We start from the raw sequence: 23465 nt of genomic DNA, 5'->3' as shown, positions 1-23465 counted from the left end.
TTAATGAATATCTGGATACAATAGGGGTAAATTAAATTAGAAAGCAAAAAAAACTCTAAGCATTATAATTGCTACCATGCCACTTCAGTTTCTTACATCCACAAGGTGGCGACAGATGAAGATTAATAGTTTGCGTGGAATGGTTTATATTTCTTAAGGTCAAGTAAGACACCTGCCACTGAGCCAACAAAAGCAACAACTGAAACCAAAAGGCAGGCCGCAGTAAATATTTTGAGGCTAATCCATCTGTTACTCCATTTGGGGATCTTCTTCTGTGAGATATACATCTCCACTGGAAAGTACACATTGAGGGGCCAAAATCCCAATGCCCCAATCACTCCCAGGACGTCATTGAAGAATGGAATCAACATGGATACGAGAGTTGTAAAAAGAACATACAAAGTCCTCCAAACTAATCTAAACATTTTTAGTTTGTATGGGGGGAAACCAGGAATTGGAATCTTTAACTCCCTTTCAAGGTTGGGGCATTTTTGTGTCACTCCTTTCTCCACAAAGGCAAAGATGGGTTGGGAAAACACTTGGTATGCTCCCACAAGGTGAATTACTATGGCAGCATTTGCTATGTCTACCACCCAATATGGGTTATAGAAACCAAAACCAGTTAGCAGATTCCCAGGTGTGGTATCTCCAAAAGCAGCATACCCCGTGGACCCACACAGCATGTAAAATGTTGTCATCACTGTAACACTTATCAACGTGGCCTTCTTCATGGTTTTTGCTTCAGAAGGTGGAGATTTTATGGTGTCCTACACTCACAAAACTCTGCCTTACTAAATCATAATCATATTTTGACACTGTTTATCCAATAAACACACACGTTGACAACTTTTTTGTAATAATACAATAATATGTTAAAAATTTAATTTAAGAAATAAAAGTATTAGTGAAATACTAAAATATCAATTTTCTTACAAACAATTTAGCCTTTTAAACTAAAACTAATGTAAGAAGAAGTATGTGTTGAGTAAAGAAATAGTTTAAAATTTAAAAATTAGCTGATTCTTAGCTTTAGAAGGGTATTTATACCTGAATTTCTACGAGAACCACAGCATATGAATAGGCAAAGGCTATGTCACCGAGAGCTTGGGAAGTCCTCCAAATTTTCTGGGACAGTGACACGGATCCAGTGGTTATTCCAGTTAAGCTACCCTTGAAGGTACCCGCTTCTGTTCATGAACCATTCAAAACTTATGACTATGTGATGTTAGTTCCCACAAAGATATAGTATATGGGAGAGAGCATTATGAATATAACCTGCAACTTTGGCAATTCCAAGAGAGAGACCAATTGTGGAATAGGTGAAAGACATTATTGCAGCAACTGTTGAGAGCCACCATATTTGGTCAAAATCGGGAATTTGAGAAAGGACAATCTGGGTTGCACCAAAAATTATCATGTATAGGTTGCTGTTCATGTGACATGGGTTTTTGCCCCCAGATTCATGGAAACAGTTAGACCTTCTAATGGCCCTGTTTATCAAAATCAATGAAACTCAATCATCACCAAACTTCATAATATATAATACCATTTTTGTCATGCATGTCACAATTATGAAAATATGGGAACTTTTAATAGTTTTTTGTGTAAGCAAGTTTGATCAAAATGAGAATGAAAGAGTGCAGAAACTAACTAATGATTAACTGATTAAAAATATATAATACTGGAATAAATCACGTTTATAAGTATCATTCAATTACAAGAGTAAATCTGAGCTCACATCATGCTAATAGAAGCTGCAATTGTGTATCCAATTACAATTCCCAGTATATCCAGGTACTGAAGTATCCCACACAACCTAACATTGGCTCCTCCTGCAAAATACATTATATTGCCTGTTATCACTTATATTTTCTACATATCAGCTTATATGTATTTCATTGAAAAAAAATTATAATGTTTTTATGAAAATTGGAATTTGTAAGTTGATTCTAAAATAAGTTTAGTTAACTTGTTTTTTTCGCATGAACACTTATTAGGAAATTTATCCAGACTAAGCTAATGAATCAAATGAGTTTTTTTATTCCTTAATTTGGGTTTAATTTCTGTTACATTAAAAATTATTTGAGCCTGACTTTGTCAAACTAGTTAAAAAGACTAATTCATTTAATATTATATGGTTGGTGAAAAGTATTGAAATAAAGCTAGATACCCTAACATGCTCATCGTTCTCACCTACTGTAGTATATATATATGAATGACTAAAACGTTATTCATGGGAAATTATTTACGCTTGATATGGTGTTAACGAGTAGATTTATTATAGTACGGAATACAAAGTTGGCGAATGAACATTGAATCCTGTTTTGTAGGAAAAATTCCCTTTTGTTTGTTGGGTAATGGAAGAAAGAGCATGTTATATTAAATTCGCCAACCCTAGAACATTCCCACCCTTCTAAACAGGAACAAAACAGTTCACATTATGTTACATTAAACTGCAGAGATATATATATCTATGTATTTGAAAACAATGATTAATGAAGTGTTACCAAGAATGGAGCGAACTGCGTCCATATAAGTGTAGTTTCTCTTGCCAGAAATGGGGTGTTCAGAACGATAACATTGAAGCAGCAATGATGAAGTGTAGAAGGTAACCAAAGAGAACAAGAGCATGACAGTAGGACCAGCAATCCACCCTAGCTGAGCCATGCCCCAAGCCAATGACAGCACCCCGGATCCTACCACTGCAGTTATTATGTGCGAACTTGCAGTCCAAACAGTTCCTGCCTCATCACATTTTTTCATTATATATTTTCATATCAGATGTGCTTTTTCTGCATGTGTGCACCAAAATCCAAAATGACATAAAAGAAGTGCTAGGTAAAATTGTATATATAAGGGTTAAATGTATTTTTACAATACTTCTTTTGTACTACATAGTTCATATCGGATAAAGTTGTGTATATAATATTGTAGATGAAAGTGAAAACAGCTTAGAAGGATTTCGTACCAGTTCGTTTGAGACGACCATCATCATCATAGTATTTGGAGTTACTCTGTGAATGCATAGACACATCATCTTGGATGTCAAAATCTTGAAGGTTGGTTGTGGCTCCATTTTCGGGCATCTCAATTTGGTGAAATAAACAGATACCAAAGTAGAGGAAATATTTACCGAAACTTTTTATGGTAATAGCAAAAAGATTTGTTTTTGCTGCTAAAAAAACCAGTTATGGAAGAAACCACACGAAGGTATGTTTTTTTGTGTTGGAGAAAGGAGGTATTTATAGGGGGCTCTGATTTTGAGGAATCAGATAAAGGTGAAGAAAAAATGGAATGAAACTTAGGAAAGATGAAAGATGGTTAATTTACAAAAGCGTTAATTTCTTTTTCGTATTATTGATCCGGATTAGTTTTTAAAAAAATTACGGACATATTAAGTTGTACACAAAAACACGACTTCATTTTGAAATATTTTGAAGAAATCATACATGAAATAAAGGACTTCGTATTAAAGTCGTCATTGAAAATCGTAATATCAAAAGAAATTAACCACTTTTGTAAATTAACCTATGAAAGATATTTTGATTGTCAATCAAGAAAGATTAAAAAAAGAAATTATGTTTACTTTTTCATTTAATGTTGTGGCTCAAAATTTAAGTTTACAAATTATTGTTAGAAAATAATTAGTGGGAAAATTGTTAATGACGTTTGAAGTTATGAAAACTGATTTATGTTTTAAGAAAGGACTCCATTATATTACTTTTGTTAATTGTTTGGCATTTGAATGCACATGAGAATCTGAAAATGTGGTCCACATGGCACATATTCTCTTTGTCAAGCATTTCATGGAGACACTCAGAATTTGGCTTCTGTCAATAATGAATTTCCTGCATTCTAACACAGGATTCACTTTAATTAATATTAAAAAAATATTCATAAACCTATTACCATCGGATTTTGATTTTATGGTGTTAATATCTTTTAATAAAAAATGTCTAACTTTTCAGTGTTATTATGTAATATAACTATCTTTTTATTTTAATTCTTTTTAAGAAAAGTGTTATATTGATGTTTTTAGGCATGTTGTTGAACTTTAAAATGTGATAAATACACATTGTTTATACAATAATTTGTGTAACATTATTTTTTTCTTTTTTTATCATACTACCACTTCTAACTTTTTTTCCTTTTATTATTATCGTGTTTAACACAACTATTTACCAACAGTCTCTGACTTTGTAAATTATATTTCTTTCTCTCAATTTTTATAATTTTTTTAAGGGTTATTTTATACTGACTAAACACCGGTTAACAATAATTAATACGCATTTTATAAATATTCATAATTAACTATAATATTAAATAAATCATAACTTAATAATTTTTAATACAATTTTACTTATAAAAATATCCACAAATTTACAAGTGTGTTTAATATTTTATTTTATATATTAATAAAAAATGAAAAATAATAAAATAATAATATTTTAAAGTTCTTAAAATTAAAATATAATCATTGAAATATAATTAAACATAAAAAAATTTAAATTAACAAAAACTAATGTTAAACATTTAAAAAGTTAAAAAAAACAATTAAAAATGTATATTAAGTAATAAAATACTATATTATAATATTGTTAGAAATTTCATAAATAATTTATTTTTTCAAAAGTTAAAAACTATATCTTTCAAACATTACATGTCTTCATGTGTCTTCATGTCTCAAACTTTCATGGGAAAAAATATTCAAGTATTAGAGATATTTTTTCTTGTTGATCAGTAAAGACTTTAAAAATTTTAAAATATTTATTTTATGTCAGAGAAATATTATTTAAAAATTTAAAAGATATCAATGTCCTCGTAATCCTAATTTAACATTTTTTTTTCTTGTAGTAATCATGGTATAATAGTGTCGTAAACTTTGTTTAATAAAAAAAATTATTTTGTCGATAATTAATAACAACATCTATAATAAATTTCCCTTCTTAGTAAATTTTTTCGTTAAAAAAACTCAAACTTAAAACATTATTTATGAGAATCAGTTAATATCATATTAGTACATTTTCGTATAATCAGTGGTTGAAATAATATTTTTGGGATTAGTTGTTGTTATTATAAGGATTTGATATCAAGGACTGGTTAATGGAAGTGAAACTTTTGTGGCTAATATAGAATATATTAATGTGAGTAACAATTAAAAATTAAAAAGTAACAAGAATCTAAAAACTTCATACTAATTATCTTATATTAGCTATAGAGTAAAACTTATAAAATATACGTGATTGTTATTTGGTGGTTTGCTAAAAAAAGTTACTAGGAATAAAAGAACAAAGACTTTAAAAAATTACTTGATTCTTAAAAGTATATACTTATTTTAAAGCTAGTTCAATATTAAATTGTTAATATATAGCATTTTTCTCTCTAATACCTTTATTCTTAATTTTTTTTTTACTTGTGTACTCGTGCAATATAACTCTTTTTCTACATTAAATTCGTACACAACTCTCTTCTATATGGCATCAAATAAACTATTAGTAATAATTACTTTAGTAATTAACAATAAAATAATACTTCTTTCGATGAACATCTACAGTTTATAAATTATTAATCTATCACTTATTTATATATAAAAACTTTAGCTAAAGCATCAAAATAATCATGACACAGCACATTCTTTCAAGTGGAATGGGATGGCATATTCATTCAAAAAAACAATGAACAAATGTGGCCATAGATGCAATTTTCTATTATTGAGGAAAGATGATAGAATGAGAACACATCTATAATATTATCAGAAAAAAATAGCAATGATATTTAATATATATTTTGTTGCAGTTAATTTCAAATACGTAACTTTATAAATATATATATATATATATATATTTTTTTTTTTAAAGAATGGTAAACAGAAAAAAAAATCTCTACTAGTTAAAATTACTTTTTGCCTAAATTAAAAATTTGATTTTTCAGAACTTAACTGAAAATAAATTTTACAAATGAATTAATTTAGTTTATAAAAAAATGTATTTCAGTTTTTTTTTACTCTGAAAATAAGTGTAACCTACATTGCTAAGATACTTCATACTTCATAATTTACTTCAAAGAAGATGATAAAAATTAACTTCATATTCTTTAGTCAATAACCTTCGTTGGGTTCTTGTAATAACTTTAAAGCTTAGAAATTATGCAGAACTTTTTTGAAAATATAAAAGAGGAGAGCTATGTATTCTTTTCGTACCCTTCATCTGATGCACACTGCATAGGAATCTAATTCCACTTTACAAAGTTGGATTTATTATCTGTATCTTCTCTGTTATACATAATGGCCAAATCCAGGAATAAAACACCAAATTAATCTTATTCCTTTTTCTTCTTTCTTTTTTTTTTTTTTTTCAAGCAAGAAAACTGATTGATTGTGCACCATGTTTTCCTTGAGTTGACTATAGCCAGTATTCGAATTTCACATCTGTTAAATATCATTTGAACATCTTTTTAATTACTCCCAATACAATTTCTGTATGGCTAAAAAAATATTTGTTTCTTGATATAAGTTTTAGAATAGTTTGTTTATTTTCTGTGTTAGTTTTGTTATTCATGATGTTTCATATTTATCACACTATTCATAATATGGTGAAATGTTTTTCATATATTTATGACTTTGGCCAAGTTCAAATAAGAGAGTAGTATTTTGCTATGCTTGAATTGTGAAGAAGTTATTCTCTTGTTTCTTGGAGAAAAAAAAGGACAAGGTAAATATTTATGTGATCCTTCTGTTAAAGATATAGATTTATAACTACTACTATATGCAAGTTTATGATTGAAATCCCTTTTAATTTGTTTTGATTTTTTAATTTGTTTTGAAATACGTGTGTGTGTGTACAATTGTTTTGGTAATAGTTAAATTTCTCTGATATATAGTGATTAATTTGGATTTTTATGAATAAATGAAACATATTGAAATGCATTTCTTATTCAGATGGAACATTTTGTATATCTCGTATTAGGACTCTATAACTCAAATATTCTAACCAAAAACTCTTAGATAAATGATATTTTCGTTTTTACTTCTTCAAAAAATTGTATTCGTTATACGTTAAAATCACTTTTGTGTGTATTAAAAGTTTTACCCAAACGCAATAAATTATTTCACACAACTTTCCATAAGTTTTCCATAAGCCATATAGGATAAATAATATATCTTTTTTCATAAATTACAATTAATTTATCTGCAAGTCAATTTCAACTTACCAAAAAAAAAAAAATCTAAAACAATTGTGAGAGTTGTTCAAAATGTTCATGATTGAAGATTGTACATTGAACAATTGTAGAGAAGGATTTCTCCTCTAAGTTGGGTAGGTACGGTGGGCCATCATCGAAACTCACAAGTACAAGATAGGCCCAACTTTCACTCTTTCAATTGCAATTTGGGCTCAGAACAATACTCCTAAGTTTGCGATTTTAAATATATTAACGAGTCTTGGTAAGGTTATTGATTATAATTCAATATCTACTTTTAGATAGACTAACTATTCTTTAGTGTTTTTTTTTTCATAAAATTATGAATAATACAACATGTAGTAATTTAAGATTGGAAGTTATATTCCAAACCTTAAATACAGATATAACCAATTAAACTCTAATAAATAAGTCCAAAGCCAAAATAGATCATTACTGAAAAAAAAAAAAACTGTTTGCGATAGATACTAAGCTCAAAACTAACATATTTAAAAGATCACATAAAAAGAAGAATATATATATATATATATATATATATATATATATGTCAGATTTGGTACGAGATTTAAAATTGTTATGCTTAAACAAGTGTTTCTAAGATATGCACAAATGTGTTAATAAGACATACTAATCCATGCAATTCTGATTAATGTGACTTGTTGTCGTGTGAAAGAGATTTGTTGTTGATCACAAATCGTTGGTCTTCCATTGACTTGGCATAAACCTCTCCCCTTTCTTTGAAGTATTTCATAAAAGCCCTTGGCAACAACCTTGGAATCAAGAACCCAAACAGATTCATGGAGAAAAAAACCAGATTAGCCAAAGCCAAAACCCTACCAAACCAAAACCACGCCTTCTCCTGTTCCAAGTAAAAAACTCTCCTTCAAAATTTAATAACTTCATCAAAACAATGTAATAATATATTTCAAATAAACAAACAAACAAAAACCTGAAGATTTGCGTTTGTGACCAAAGTCTGGTTGAGCCACACATCAGATACCCAATCAATATCCACAAAGATTCTCCTCACGGTGTACATTAAGGGCACCATAGCCCTAACGGGTGCCGAGAACATTGAAAACCTACTTATCACGTTCTCACTTAGTATCTGAAACGACAGCAAGAACAAGTGTGGGCTCGAGGCCTGCACCGCATGCTTGTCTCCTCTCGCAAACCCACCAAGCACGTAGGCCAGGGGCAGGAACAGGCCCACCACGGTGCCCACCACCACGTACATCTGGAAAAGCCTACTTCCGTGGAACATGGGCCCCGGCCCATGTCCGTGTGAGGGAAATGCGAAACGAGCGAGTAGCATTAGGTAGATGGAGATGAGGCCCGAATAGGCTAGGTCAAGAAGAGGGACAAGACCACTCGCTGAGAAAACCAACACGAATGCCACCAGCTGAAGCTCTATCACGCGCAGTGAACCCATGAAGGTCATGCTTCCCTGTTCCTCAGGACCAGACACGGCTAATGAAACACCTGACATTGTATTTGCTTCACTTCAGGTTGTTTGTTGTCAGTTGTTGTTACAGTTCCTTTTTCTGTACACAAAAACAAAGAAGAATGTGGACATTGATGACGATAGAAACTGAAGCATAATGTGTAAAGTTAGTATTTAGAGTTCTGGTACGTGTACCTGATAGCTGAACCAAAAGGGTGTAGCAAAAACGATGACATGAAAGGTTGAATATTCTCAATTTATTGGCAATGGATGATGCAATGAGATGTTATGAGATAGAGATGCGGAGCAGAAGATTACCAGAGGCAAGGGACAAGAATCTTCTGCTAAATCTACAATTTACTAACGTGTCAACTTGCATGGGACACACTTGTTTCCTCCAACACGTGGCGTGTGACTTCATCTGCACTTGCTACATTTATATTAACTTGCTACATTTATATTTACAGTTTTTCCTTTTTTTTTATTATGATATTTATTTTTGTTATAAATGATCAAAACTAGAACAATAGAATTTGTTTAAATGATCATATAGTAATAAGTCATAATTATCCACGTTTGATTGTATGATATATAATTCCGTTTTTTCACATAAATATATACAATAAGATCATGTTTTTTTACGTGAAAATAGTAAATAATTATATTATAAATAATCAAAATTTGATTAAGTACACGAAATCATACAATTTTAATAAAAAAAGTATTTACTAATCTTATTACGTCGACATATAAATAATAATAATAATCTATAACAAACGTATAAAAATATAAAAAATAGTTTTTTTCTATGTTTTGTTAGTTTTACTTTTAATTATCATTTTAATTTTTTTTTTATTTTTAAAAGTTATTTCACTAGTAACTCTTCGCTTAAAAAAATGAGCTGCCTCGTAAAAAGGATGATACATTGTTAATTAAGAACCAGCAAGTAGTATATTATACTAGAAACGTCTTCTTGTAAATTGTACTATGTAAATATCACTAATTATTTCATATATACTTTATCTGCATAAGAAAATTTTAAAATGAAAATAATTTTATAATAAAAAAATACAAGAATATCATATTAAAATAAATAATAATAATAATAATAATAATGACTTACTTTTCCTCATTCTTTCTTTTCAATCGCAATTTTGCGAATAGTACCTATACCAACAAAACAAAATCATTTATTTAATTTACATAATAGTTTCTTGTTGCAATTTTGTTAACTTCTCCTACTTTTGTTAAAAAAAGAAATCTCAACTTCACTTATTGTTTAAATAATATAAATTAAAATATCAAATGGTATAAAAAGCTAAAATAAATTTCTTACATGAGACTTTATAAACTTTATAAAATATACGAAATTTAAATAAATCATCCTGTATAAGTCAACTAAGATGAAAATATTATTTTTAATAAGTAATACATTTATACCTAACAAACCTTATTCACAACCACAATACAAGTTTTTCATTGGATGTTAAAAGTAACATGTTACTCTAATGTCAAAGTGAGATACAAATAAATATTCATATAATCCTAAATTGTAAATCATAATTAACTTATAATCTTGAATTTTCAATTAAGAATATTTTGTTATGTTCTCTCAAAATTAAGAATGTTCATTATTATAAATGATTCTCTAATAAAAAAATGCATAGTAATGATTAATATACCTATAACTAATTATACATACGCATATTATATGACTTGAAAAAAATTAACTCACACTTTTTTGTGTTATGAATCTATGTGATTGTATTTCATAACAAAGCCATTTTTATGTAAAGTCAGAAATATTGAATAAAACTAGGAATAGTTTATTTCTAGTTTTCTTTCATTTATTTGTTATGCATTTTAGAAGCATGTAATTCTATAGGATAACGCTTAAAAATATATGTATATCAAATGAAGTGATTAATATAATTTAATTTTCTTACCTTGGTACTGTATTATTTTTAACTTTAATCTAACTATTATCTTGTTTGGTGTCATTATAGTATGTCTTTATTTAAAATACATAATTTAATAAATAATATATATGTGATTTTCGTGATTTTTTCTCAAGTAAACAACATTCATTTTTACACATTTCTTTAATATTACAGCAAATTCCTAAAGAGTATTGATTTTACTAATCTCAATCAAACTTTGAAGAAAATACATCTCGTATCAATTGATTCTCTATGAATCTACGAAGGGCACAAGAAAAAATTTCTGTACTGCCACAAGTGTGTTTCTCTTTTTTCGATTTTCTTTGTATAATTTATAAATTAACCATGGGAAATGGGAAATGGTTCAGTCATCCGTAGTTGTAGTGGTAACCGTGTTGAGGGAGATGTGAAGAGGATTCCCACCTTCTTCTTCAAACAAAACCAAAACATTTTCGGTATCTTTGAGGAATGATCCCGGCACATGGTACCTGTTTCCATGTAATAATAAAATGAAAAACATGATTACCAATGCCTATAATCTCAACCATTTTATTTACTTTTTGTTTTTTATATAATTCTTAAGTGCGACGAAAAATTTATCAACATATATAAAATATATAACTTACAGTATTTGTGAAGGCTGGCCTTTAGAATCATGAAAGGAGACCCAGTATCGACCAAGGCTTTGTCCATTCACCCAAACTTCTCCTTTTCCCATTGATTCAAGATTCAACGCAACACCCTCGTCACCCTTCGGTCTTTCAAATGTTGTCTACAATATCATCATTATCATTAACATTTCTTTCAAATGTATCCATATATTTCCTTTTCATCAATTAAAGAGTTTACGCAAGAAAATCAGTTTCCAGGGCAAAGAAAATGTTGTCATTACATAATCTTATTTGCAATAACTACCTTGTACCAAATGAGATTTTGATTGGAAGTATTCCCTAATGGACTCCATTGAACATTGCTACTTGGTTCATATATTTGTAATTTCTCTCCCAGTAATCCAACCTTTAACATATAACACACAAATCCAACTCAACACATGTCTTCATATACTTTAGAGCAAAAAGGCCTATTGTTATGAAAACTCAAGTGGAAAAATGAAGATAAAACCTGATATCCCCATGTAGAATTGGTCAAATCGAAGGACCCCTCACTGCACTGAATTTCCACTGTTGTTAAGCCAGCAAATCTTCGTTCAAGAAATGCTCCTGAATCCTTTTGTTTAACCAGTGTCATACAGTTATAACAAAAGAAAACAAAATATTCCTTGGTGTTAAAAATAATTAAGGTTTTCATTTTAAGGAAAGATGATATAAAATAATCGACATAGAAACATTACCGGCAATCCAACCATAACGCTTAGTATAGATATATTGTTTGTCCCTTTATTCAGTGTTAGGGGAACCTCTGTGGTGAATGACTTCACATCGTGACTTCCATGTGCCCCTCCTACCACATATATGAGATCACATATACTTCATAACTACAAATCTTTTGGATTTCAATGAATATGCATATTTAGATTATATCATCACTTGTTTTTGTTTGCTTTTCATTGTTTATGTAAGCACATAAACAAATAGATTCTATCATTAAACAACCCAGACTCTCTTCACTCATTAATACTTACCTAGGTATGTGTTGTCTGCAAAAGCATGAGTAACATGAGCTGCAGACTGAATATTGAGTTTTGATTCACTGCAAGATAAATTATTTTCAAACCTGTTCACAAAATCAATTAGTTTCATCGTTAGTTCTGACTGTGCAATAAATATATTTCAACCCTTTCGTAAGAAACAGAAAAAGGGGATCTATTATCTATAACATACCTCAGAGTATACCATAGATAATCTGATTTGTCTTTGGTTACATTCATCTGCTCAAGTAATGTGTTTGATATTAACGCAATGTGGTCAAAGTTAGGGATGACATCTTGAAATTGCTCCCATTTATCCGCTGAGCTGAATGTTTGAATTGGACTTATGACTCTTCTGTTGCTCTTTGTATTTACCTAAACATGATATAAATGAAACAAAACAGAAAATTAATCACTAGATTTCGTGTATGACATATACTATGTAGTGATGAAGCATAGACATTTGAATTAAATGTGGGAAGGTGTGAACTTACAGTTGCGGTATTGAAAGTTACATTTTGACAATCTGGTAAGATACTAATTGAGTTTGGAGGCAATTTGTATGATCTGTTGCGAAATTGGACATCAAACATATTCACATAATCATTGTTTACAAGGAAAGCAACACACTTCCCTTCTTCTGCTTCAAAAACATAACCCTGGTTGCATTCAAAACAAATACCAGTAATTAATGGAAACAAACCTAATATGTGGTAGAGAGGGAATGAATATACTAACCTCCTGCCGTTGACCTAAAGAGAAATTGCTCTGCTTTCCTTCCAATAAAGTGGTAGAACAAGACTTTATTGCTGCATGCAACTCCCTAAGCTGTCCCCACTTGGGTTGTCTCAAAAAACCTAATGCAAATATATATATAACATTAGAAGCACATATTCATCAAGGTTGGGGAATTATTAACGTTGTAGTACACTTACCATATTCATCAAGTGGAGCTTGATCGTAATAAGATGTTATGACATAGGCAGAGGTTGTTCTCCCGAAGTTTGTTCCGCCATGGTACTACGTTTACAAAAACACGGTAACTTGGAAGTTATTATACAAGTTTTTATCTTAATAGAGAGGAGAAAGATTCTATTAAAATCATGAGTTGAATGGATACCATATAGTAATTGACATAGCTTCCATTTTTTCTTGCAATAAAAAGTGTGACATGGAATGCAATGTCTTCCGCGGACCTTATGTACGCCTCACCACCATAAACTTGATAGCTTCAGAAAGTGAAGAATGAAGAAAAAATGAAGATTAATTGAGGTGATGAATTTAAGATAAATGAAAACTAATGATATGGATATGAGCAATGAGATTTACAAAGAAGTCCAATTCTCTGTCCACAATGCAGGCTTATTGGGGGAGTTCGGTCCAGTAAAAGTTTCTCCACATTTCATTCCGTTGCATGTATTAATCTGCGCAAGAATGCAGAACTAAAAAATTAACCAAAACAAAAAGAAGCTCCAACAATTTATTGAAAAATCTTTAATAAAACTGTTTCACTTTCTAAGTTTATCCTTAAATGTTAACTAAATATCTCTAAAAATTATTTGCATCTTCCAAAATTCAAATCAAATAATTCTCTTAAATTAAAAAAAAAAGGTGGAAATTTTGTGACAGTGAAAAGTTGGGCCGGATGAAACTAACCACTGGATCAGGGGCGTCAGTTTGCTTGCACATAACCCAGGGCACGCCAGTCTTGAGGCCCACTGCTATTTTTGCAGCCCACTGAACATACTGTGATCCATCTTCTCCAAATGCTTTTTCCACGTTTTGATATTCATTCTCGATCTTTAATTTTTTTTTCATGTTTACGATTTAATGAAAAAAAAGAAAAACAAAGTCAAAATTTCCGTACACTACATTATTTATTGGTTGAATAAAGCATTTAGTGGAATGATACCTGCGACAGTATAATTGGGCCTCCTTGAGAAGCATATAAACCCTCTGATTGCATCATGCTTACTATTTTTGTCGTGAAATTTTGCATATAAATCTGGACAATAAAAAAAATACATAAATTCAAAAAGATGCTTTGGCAATAAAAAGTAAATTTATTTCAACAAAAGATGCTATGCTATGCTATGCTATGCTATGCTTACCTTGAATGGCTCATTGTCGGTTCGGTATACAATGCCGGGAATGTCATGTAACCAGAATGGAAATCCCCTGAAAGAAAATCACAATTAAAATTCACACATTAAAAGGCCCATCCAAAGATAAAAGATAGAACGAAAAGTACCCATAAGCCCATTCACTTTCAATGTAAGGCCCAATCCTGAGGCACACGTACAGCCCTTGAGCTTGGATTTCCTTTATGAATCTCACCAAGTCGTATCTACCACTGAAATCATACTGCCGTATGTACTTACTCCGTAAATACTTTACTCAAATACCATACTCTACGTACACGTAGTGATGAAAACTTGAACGTGGTCATTTTCATTTTATTTGAACGAACGGCTAGTGCATCATTCAGAGTAATTATATATAAGGACAGGTATGAGAAAGAGAAAGAAACCTGTCCGATTTGGGGCTCATGTAGATTCCAAAACACATAAGTCTGAATCACGTCGAGTCCTCCTTCTTTCGCTTTTGCTATCAACGCTGGCCACATCTGAAAATTAGGTTTTGTCAAAAAATCTCTTTGTCTTTCTCTCCCATTCCTTTCTGGCAACTAGTGCGCAACAACTCATCCGTGTAACATGTTTTTCTGTTGCTTGATTCCAACAATAAAACATTCCAACCTAGTTTCTGTTGTGTTTGCTACACTTTAGCTTACTATTTATTAGACTGTGCCATGTCAAGCTCAATAATCGATGCTTGATAAACCCAATAAACCATCCAAACAACATTACTTCCTAATTAGAACAAAGGTCAAAGTTGTAACAGTGGCTAATATTATAGAAGAAAGAGGGAACGGAATAAGAATAAAATGTTATAAATATTTATCTCAAATAATGTTTTACTGTTTCTTTATCAAAACATACTTTATTGTAATTATGGAAACTGATTTGCCCATTACGGAAAAAAAAATCCTATTATGTCCCTAATACAGGAGAAGTATATGAGGTAGACTTTGTTCGTAGCACATGGCAACTATTATATAAATTCCAGACAGAAGCTTCCAAAAGTGTGACATTGGTATCGACGTAAATGAAGAGCCAAACAAAGCACATAATAATTAAAGCCGTCTTATCAGAAATCAAACCTCCATTAATTAAATATGGAGTCTTTCGCTTCACAGCCGGAACTGTATTGGACACATAAAACCAGCAAAACTCTGAATTCTGAACTGTAACCAAGAGGAGTATCTTGCAAGAAAAGCAATATAAAACAATAAAACCTATTTATGTTCAACCAACACCACCATGTGCTTTTCATGACATTGTATTATATCTACCTGTTTTAGGATCACTGTAAGCAAACTAACACATTTTGCTGATAAATGTGGTTCTTAGACAAGAATCAAAAACACCCTCTTCAAGTTTCTATACAGAAGTTCAAATCTTACTGCTATATATGACTATCATTCTTCTAATAAAAAGTTTAATTTTCAGCTCACAGTGTATTATCCATACATGAACTCAGAATTTTTTCAGCAACGAGGGCTTCATATACATAATAGAAGAAGATGAATGAATTGCATGAGTGAGTCTGAAAATGGAACCTGAAAAGGCACTGTAGAATTAATTACCTGAGGAGTGCTGCGAGGATAGTGAATGGAACCTGAAAAGAGTATTTTTCTGTGACCATCAATGATAAGGGATCTTCCATCATATGTGACCTCTGTTTCAAAATCACTATCACCCACTGTTAACGACACCAGCAGCAGCAGCAGAATCAGCACCAAAGACACCAAATTTTCCATCTCCAATAACTGTTTTATCAGAGACTATTGATTCTGCAGTTCCACACCTCTCTTACTCTGAACCCTTGTCAGGTATTGCATATATAGTAATATCGGTTATATACAACAAATTACCTTAAAACTTCAAAATCTTTTATGGGGGTGACATTGCCACCAAGAAAGTATGACTTTATAGACATTAATGGGAGACACCGAAATACTGTAATAACCTTATCAATGAGGCCAAAAATGGCAATAATGAAATGACAGGGACAGCTGCAACAACTCCTCTTCTATGCACTTGTCCATGTAACAACTCCCTTTCTTGCCAATACAAAGATTCCTGAAGCTTGTCTATTATTGTACAAATTATATGTTGCCTCACGTTCAACTACTTTGGTTCAATTTAAAATAAGTTTTTTTTTTTAATTACTTATTTAATATAAAATTTAAAAATAAGTATATTAGACAAATACATAAAAAATAAGTAAAACTTGTTTTATTTTATTAAATAGTACTTGTTTAAAAAAAACAAAAACAAAGAAACGAACTCATAATGTTAAGTATAAGTACAAATACAACTTGCGCGTCTCTCATAAAAGTTCTTAGCAAGGTAAAAAATTTAATTCTTATATAAAACTCCTTTTGGAGCCTATTGAAGCGGTACAGTGGTATATTAAAATTAAGATATGCATTTTAAGAATTTTTTTAAAATATTTTTTAATTCATATAATTACGGCTCCATATGCTTTTTGATCCTGCGAAAATATCTATCAACTTTAAATCTATGACATTTTCTAACTATTCTGTTTTCGGCCTTATAGTTAAGTATATTTAGTTTACAATAAAAACAATGATTGTTAATATTTAGTTTACATAATTTAATTGTGTAATATATTTATTACTAATTATAAATAAAATAGTTATATATATTATTTTTACCTTTTCATTCAATATTTTTATTTTTATTTTCATTTTCAAATTTTATTTCTATTAAAGGAATTTGTAGTCGACAAGTTCATACTCGCTCTCTCAGTGCGTAATATATATATTATCTAACAAAATTATAAATATATTTTACTAGACACTTTTTGTGTTAGTCAAAATAGTTTATTAGTTTATGAATTAGTCACATAAGTTTTTTTGTTTTTTTACAGTGACAATATCAAGCTTTGTTGACTTTTCAAGTTTTTTTCTTTTTCATTAACTTTGTAACTATTCTAAAATTGGTGTCTAGTCTAAGTTATCTTTTAAGGAAACACCTAGAATTTTACAACTAAATACAAATGTGTTTCTTTTAATGATTTCTAAAGCAAAAATGTTAGTGTTTATTTGCTTGATGCTTAATCTAAAATATTGCTTGACATCTTAAGACCATCATTAAAAACTAAATGTCATATAATTCATTAACATAAAAAATGTTAAAGTATAAAAAAATCTTCGTTTTTATACACAAATATTCAATAGGCAAACTCGTGTCATATATCACCAACTATTATGATACATTATGAAGGGAAATACAAAAATTTGTCCAAAATGATGATGATCTAAGTTTTTTTGAATTAAAACAGAGGAAGACCAATGCACCGGTGTTGATAATTATGTATTTGAGAAAATCGTAGTGAAATTTACTATGATGCCTCTTTATAGAGTACAAGATGTGTGTTGATGCATGAAAATAGAAGTTGTTATTTATGCATCCTGACATTTAAATATTTATGAGAATAGTTACCCCATCTATGATTTAGAATTGACAATGTAGTGTTTGATCTGAAAACATTGAGACGATATTTGTATGATGTTATATTTGATGTATCTAGTGATCACAAAAGTATATTATATTTGTTTGATAAAAGAAATACTTAAATACGAGACAAAGAAGGAGAGTAGAATACGATTTCCAACTAAACTACCATTATGGAAAACCTATTATGGTTGTTGATGCATTGAATAAAAATAGTGAAAATGTCTAATATAATAATTAAAGAGTCAGAATTGCTTAAGACTTTCAAAAGCACGAGTTTAGAGGTAGTGGTGACATCTAATCATATTTGTTTCAACATGTCAATTGTGACTAACTATTGCGTTAGTATGATATGGGAAAAATAGTTACATGAGCCTAATTTTATATGCACTCATGATTTGTTAGGTATTGATCAAGTTATTTTTTATTAGATCTAATAAAATATTGAGGTTCAAAGAAGGAGTATGTGTGTTTGCTGATAATGGGTTAAAGAAAATTATTCTCAATGAAAGTCATATGGATAAATTGTTGAGCTTTTATCTTGATATATATAAAATGTATCGAGATTTGAAATAATCTTTTTAGTAGTTTCAAATGTATTACTTTCAATATTTACACATACACATAAACACACCATTAAAGTATTTTTAGACACTTCGAATATGTTCTTAGATTGAACACCATTAGACTATCCACGTAATAGATGATGTGAATATTGCATACTAAATTTTTTTTATTTCACATTCTAAAAATATATTTTGGATTGTATAAATTGAAATGTATTTTTGAATTTCATAATAAAAAAATATTGTGAATTGTACAATTTAAAATAAATTTTTAGATTATGTAATTCTAAATATATTTATAAACATATTCTAAATTGTCTTACATAATGAATATATTTACTCATTTCGTGACGTGATTTAATATGAATCATTGATTCTTTCAAAAGAAAAGATAGTGATATTAATCAATTACTCACACTAAGGTCGTGTTTCTATGTATAGATGGATGTAAGGGAGAGTGTGAAGATGGATTTGTGTGAATTTGAGTGGATGAATATATGTGTTTTTTTGAGTGGATTTAGAGGTTAAAATAAGTAGATTTGGATATAAATTTTATAAGAGTTAGTGAATGATTTGAGAAAGTTTTAATAGATAAATTTTTAAAATTACTAAATTATCCCTAATGATAAAAATAAAATTAAATAATTATTAGAAGAGTTAAAAATATTAAAATTTAACAATATTATAATATATAACATATATATATATATATATTATTAATTATTATACATAAATTTAAATAATAATAATTATATATATTATTATTTTTTAACAATATTTTAATTTATATTAATTATTATACATATTCATATATTTTATTATTATTAATTATTATAAAAAGATAATACTAATATTAATTATTATTTTATATATAATACTAATTATTAAATATAAATATATTATCATTTATTATTGTAAATTATTAAATACATTAAAACATCAATAATAAAAATAAAAAATATTATTATTGAATAAAATAAAAATATAAAATCTTAACAAAATTTATATTACTATAATTAATTATTATAGACATTTATATAAATTTTAGTTTTGTTAAATATTATGTACATTATTACAAATAATTATTATATATATATATATATTATTTATTACATCTATTATTAATTTATATATATATATATATATATATATATAATAAAATAATAGTAAATAAATAATTAAAATTGTTAATAATTAATAATATACAATAAAATATTTATTATAAATAAATTAAATAATAGTATATTATGATTAATAATTATATTTGTAGATGTATATTTATATAAAATTTACAGATGGTATAAATGAGAACTGGCTTGATCTACTCAAATCTTTGCAAAATGGGTGGAATAGATTTTTAATAGTTATTTGCAAATCCATCCTTGCTTTCTCTTTTAAATCATGCGATGCAAACACAAATTTATTTTAAATTCATCTTCTCAAATCATTGTACACAGTACCATTCATCAAAGCGAACATAGCCTAAGTTACATTAGGAAACAAAGGAAGGATGAAAATCAAAAGATAGCAACCATAGTATCATTGTCTTGATAATTTTTCATATTTTCCGGTTCAGATGGTTTCTAATCCATGAACCATTAATACTTTTCCTAACACTTAGGGAGATTCAAAGAGATACTAAAAGATATTACCAAAAAGAAAACATGAATCATTTCTTCATAGATTGAGCAAATGAACCAATTAAAACCCAAGTAGAACCCAGCCCATTTACAAAAAGCAGTCCTAGCCCAGTTGAAGAGAATGTTTGTTCTCTAGAACCTAATGGAGAAAATAATGTGAAGTATGAAGAAGGTTCGTAGAAGGTGGCAGAGTTACAAGACAAGAAAATGTTAATTTCTCTTGGACCAGTTGAACATCAAGTAGGTTCACGATTGACAAAGATGTTTCTTAACCATGTTCATCAGACAATGCCTTTATTTACTTTTAAATAAATACTGTTTTATATTTTATATATTATATTTTATTGGTCCACTAAATAGACGGCGGCCAACATGAATGATGATTATGTATGGAGCAACAAAACTTGGTGCTCAAGTTTAGACCTAGATCTCATCAAACCAATTTTTAAACTCCAAAACATTGACACAATCTTTTTCATATCATGCATAAGCTGACAAACCCCCCACTGGGCCCCAATCTTTTTAATCACTCATTATTATAAGTCAACAGTTAGTCAGTAAATTCATATCTATTACATCTAGTGTTCACACTCACTCTACATTATTCAATTCTTTTAATAAACACGTCAACTATCTTCCACAACATCATCTCACTGTTTTTTACTACTTAACGCATTTGGGTGTACAATATAAAAATATATTTGGTTTGAATGAAATTCTAGTATTAAATTTAATTTCTAATTTTAATGGGAAAAAGGGGAGATAAAAGTGAAAGGTGAGAGGAGTGGATTATGGATCCAAGCTGGCCAAGTTGAAAGAAAAGGAAGAGGACAACAAGTTGATTGAAGACAGGTGAAGAAAAAGGTTTGAATTGAATCCGAAGGGCCAAAAGATGAAAATGATTCCTGACATAACCAATGAATTGTGTGGAAAAAGAGTTGTGGAATGGTCTTCATCAATCTACTACGAGGTAACATCCTGGTAGCTTCCACCTTCAGACCAACGTCCTTATCCACTACCCTCACCAACCACGTCACATTCATTTTTACTGTTTCTCAATCCATTTTCGATCACAAATAAAAAACATATTCCATGCAACTCTGCATAACTGTTTATCCAATGTTTTTGACCTCATTCCTTTATTATCAATCACTGCTACAACACCGTCAAATTTTTTTATATTTTGTTGTGTGTGTGTGTTTTTTTTACTGAAAAATTCTGGCGAAGATACGCACACCTAAAATCTGTGTGTGCACATTACTGTCTTGATTGTGTGCTGTGCCATGGAAAAATATGTCACTAACTCTTCATCAAATGTGTGGCACGCACCTAATAGTCAAAGCATTACTGAAGAGTTGTACTAATATCCAATTTGAGTAAATAGTGTTTCCGGAGAGGAATATTCTTCGAGATTTGCGACTGTTATTGCTTTATCAGAGTGTGTTTCAGAAAAATGTTTTTTCATTTTTATTTGGGAAAATCGTAGGGTATATTTTGAGAACGTTCAAAAGTGGTACACGTGGCGCGGAACAGTTGGGCGGAGGGAGAAAAGTTGGGTCCACATGGTGTCGACCAGATAGAGACGGAGAGTGAGCAGCTACCAAAAACAGTCAACGATTTGACCAAAACCGGGTGGGGCGGTGACGGAAGCAGTGACAAAATCAGCTGAAGGTGGCTCACTCAAACGCACCCTCCACTCACGATGTGCCACGTGTCGGCTGCGTTTAACTTTATAGGTTGGAGCCGAGACCAGGTTCGAAGTTTGAAGGACTTGTCTACCCTACGTACCGCCTCCCTCCACGCACGTGTGAAAATAAAGTCTCTGTGGCGTGCTATAAAGCTTAACCTCGCCTTTCTTTTCTCAAGTTTCAAGTCACACACAAAAACCAGAGCTAGGGATAGTAAGAAGAGAGACAGAGAAAACTAGAGAAGAGAGAAACCGCGAATGCAAGGAGAATTGGAATTACCACCCGGGTTTAGATTCCACCCCACTGACGATGAACTCGTGAATCACTACTTGTGTAGAAAGTGTGCTGCTCAATCCATTGCCGCTCCCATCATCAAAGAAATCGATTTGTATAAGTTTGATCCATGGCAGCTTCCAGGTACCACCCTTTTACTTAACCATCGTTCAAACTAACAAGCAATTTCGACTCGGCCTGGAATAATTAACCGTTCTTCTTTTCTGTGTGCAGACATGGCTCTTTACGGTGAGAAAGAGTGGTACTTTTTCTCCCCTCGTGACCGAAAATACCCTAACGGTTCACGACCGAACCGGGCCGCGGGAACCGGCTACTGGAAGGCCACCGGAGCGGATAAACCGATTGGAAAACCGGAAGCCCGTGGAATTAAGAAAGCCCTTGTGTTCTACGCGGGGAAAGCCCCGAAAGGAGTCAAGACAAATTGGATCATGCACGAATATCGCTTGGCCAACGTCGATAGATCTGCCTCCAAGAAAAACAACAATTTGAGGGTATCTCCTCGTAACAACTACCTTCAATTTTTAATTTCGCTTCATTATAATAGTATGCGATTCGGTGAACTTTTGTAACGATTGTGTGTGTCTGTTGGAATTGCAGCTTGATGATTGGGTGCTATGTCGGATTTACAACAAGAAAGGGAAGATTGAGAAGTACAATAATGTCGACGGGGTGGTGGAACAGAAACCGGCGAAATTACCGGAGGAGATTCTGTTCCAGCACGAGATGAAGCCTGAGATCCAGATGTACGACCACGATCATTTCAGGAACAACCAATTGTACATGGACACGTCGGATTCGGTGCCGAGGTTAAACACGGACTCTAGCTGCTCCGAGCACGTGGTTTCGCCGGACGGCACCTGCGAGAAGGAGGTGCAGAGCGAGCCCAAGTGGAACGACCTGGAGTTGGGCCCGGACCTGGTTTCGGGCTACGATTTTAACTTCATGGAGCTATCAGCAGATGACGCTTTTGCTCCTCAGGCCCAATACCAAATGAACCAGCCCTCGACCTGGCAAGATATGTTCGCGTACCTTCCGAAGACATTTTAATTTTTTAGGGTGGAACCCAAAAAACAAGGGTCTCGCATTTATTTATAAAATTTGTTCAAAACCAAAAAAAAAGAAAATTAAATCGTGCGGCCTTAACTACCGCACGTGCTGGTTGAGTTTAACTGCTAATGAGTGATCATGTATACTGTAACTAAATAAAACCAAGAAAAATGATCTCCACCGGCTGAAAAATGAAGATCCGTTAGTTATGTTAGGAATTGTGTTAAGGAGTAAGGACCCGGTAGAAAATTGTAGTTCCAATGCTATTGCAGTTGGATTCTTTTAATATTATATTATATTTTTTTAATTTTTCAGAGCAAGCAGCAATTGAAAATTGAAATGTAGGGTTTCATCTCATCTTCTTGAAACTAAACTCGTGTTATCATGGTCCATACAGC

General features: G+C 30.8%; 4 protein-coding genes across 9 annotated transcripts; 1 reads left to right on the top strand and 3 right to left on the bottom strand.

Moving 5' to 3' along the window:
- Window positions 1-25: 25 nt before the first annotated feature.
- LOC114179750 (amino acid permease 3-like) lies at window positions 26-3029 on the bottom strand. The gene is made up of 6 exons (XM_028066176.1): window positions 2969-3029; window positions 2508-2741; window positions 1739-1832; window positions 1276-1490; window positions 1048-1187; window positions 26-767 (listed from the first exon to the last, which is right to left on the bottom strand). Exons 1-6 carry the CDS (start codon window positions 3024-3026, stop codon window positions 123-125), a joined length of 1386 nt encoding a protein of 461 aa, XP_027921977.1. The 5' UTR covers window positions 3027-3029; the 3' UTR covers window positions 26-122.
- Window positions 3030-7728: 4699 nt separating this feature from the next.
- LOC114177469 lies at window positions 7729-8950 on the bottom strand. 2 transcript variants are annotated; one of them, XM_028062835.1, is made up of 3 exons: window positions 8837-8949; window positions 8147-8741; window positions 7729-8056 (listed from the first exon to the last, which is right to left on the bottom strand). In XM_028062835.1, the coding sequence occupies exons 2-3, from the start codon at window positions 8684-8686 to the stop codon at window positions 7844-7846; spliced, it is 753 nt and encodes a 250-aa protein (XP_027918636.1). In that variant the 5' UTR covers window positions 8687-8741; window positions 8837-8949; the 3' UTR covers window positions 7729-7843. The 2 variants fall into 2 exon arrangements, with proteins under 2 accessions (XP_027918636.1, XP_027918637.1); XM_028062836.1 differs by having other exon boundaries at window positions 7762-7967; window positions 8837-8950.
- A 1760-nt stretch (window positions 8951-10710) lies between these two features.
- Window positions 10711-16263, bottom strand: LOC114176486 (beta-galactosidase 6-like). 5 transcript variants are annotated; one of them, XM_028061537.1, is made up of 18 exons: window positions 15936-16259; window positions 14760-14855; window positions 14481-14593; window positions 14341-14407; window positions 14142-14234; window positions 13886-14029; window positions 13559-13653; window positions 13350-13458; window positions 13165-13249; window positions 12968-13086; window positions 12724-12888; window positions 12423-12604; window positions 12224-12315; window positions 11933-12042; window positions 11704-11808; window positions 11497-11598; window positions 11208-11353; window positions 10711-11069 (listed from the first exon to the last, which is right to left on the bottom strand). In XM_028061537.1, the coding sequence occupies exons 1-18, from the start codon at window positions 16107-16109 to the stop codon at window positions 10946-10948; spliced, it is 2121 nt and encodes a 706-aa protein (XP_027917338.1). In that variant the 5' UTR covers window positions 16110-16259; the 3' UTR covers window positions 10711-10945. The 5 variants fall into 5 exon arrangements, 4 of the variants coding, with proteins under 4 accessions (XP_027917338.1, XP_027917339.1, XP_027917340.1 ...); XM_028061538.1 differs by lacking the exon at window positions 15936-16259 and having other exon boundaries at window positions 14481-14582; window positions 14760-14852; XM_028061539.1 differs by lacking the exons at window positions 14481-14593; window positions 15936-16259 and having other exon boundaries at window positions 14760-15163.
- A 5616-nt stretch (window positions 16264-21879) lies between these two features.
- On the top strand, window positions 21880-23381 carry LOC114178342 (NAC domain-containing protein 2-like). Its single transcript, XM_028064182.1, has 3 exons — window positions 21880-22143; window positions 22234-22511; window positions 22618-23381. The coding sequence occupies exons 1-3, from the start codon at window positions 21984-21986 to the stop codon at window positions 23065-23067; spliced, it is 888 nt and encodes a 295-aa protein (XP_027919983.1). The 5' UTR covers window positions 21880-21983; the 3' UTR covers window positions 23068-23381.
- Window positions 23382-23465: the final 84 nt, after the last annotated feature.

Source organism: Vigna unguiculata, chromosome 3 (assembly GCF_004118075.2).
Source record: "Vigna unguiculata cultivar IT97K-499-35 chromosome 3, ASM411807v1, whole genome shotgun sequence".
Taxonomy (NCBI): domain Eukaryota; kingdom Viridiplantae; phylum Streptophyta; class Magnoliopsida; order Fabales; family Fabaceae; genus Vigna; species Vigna unguiculata.
This window is presented reverse-complemented; position numbering and strand designations above follow the sequence as displayed.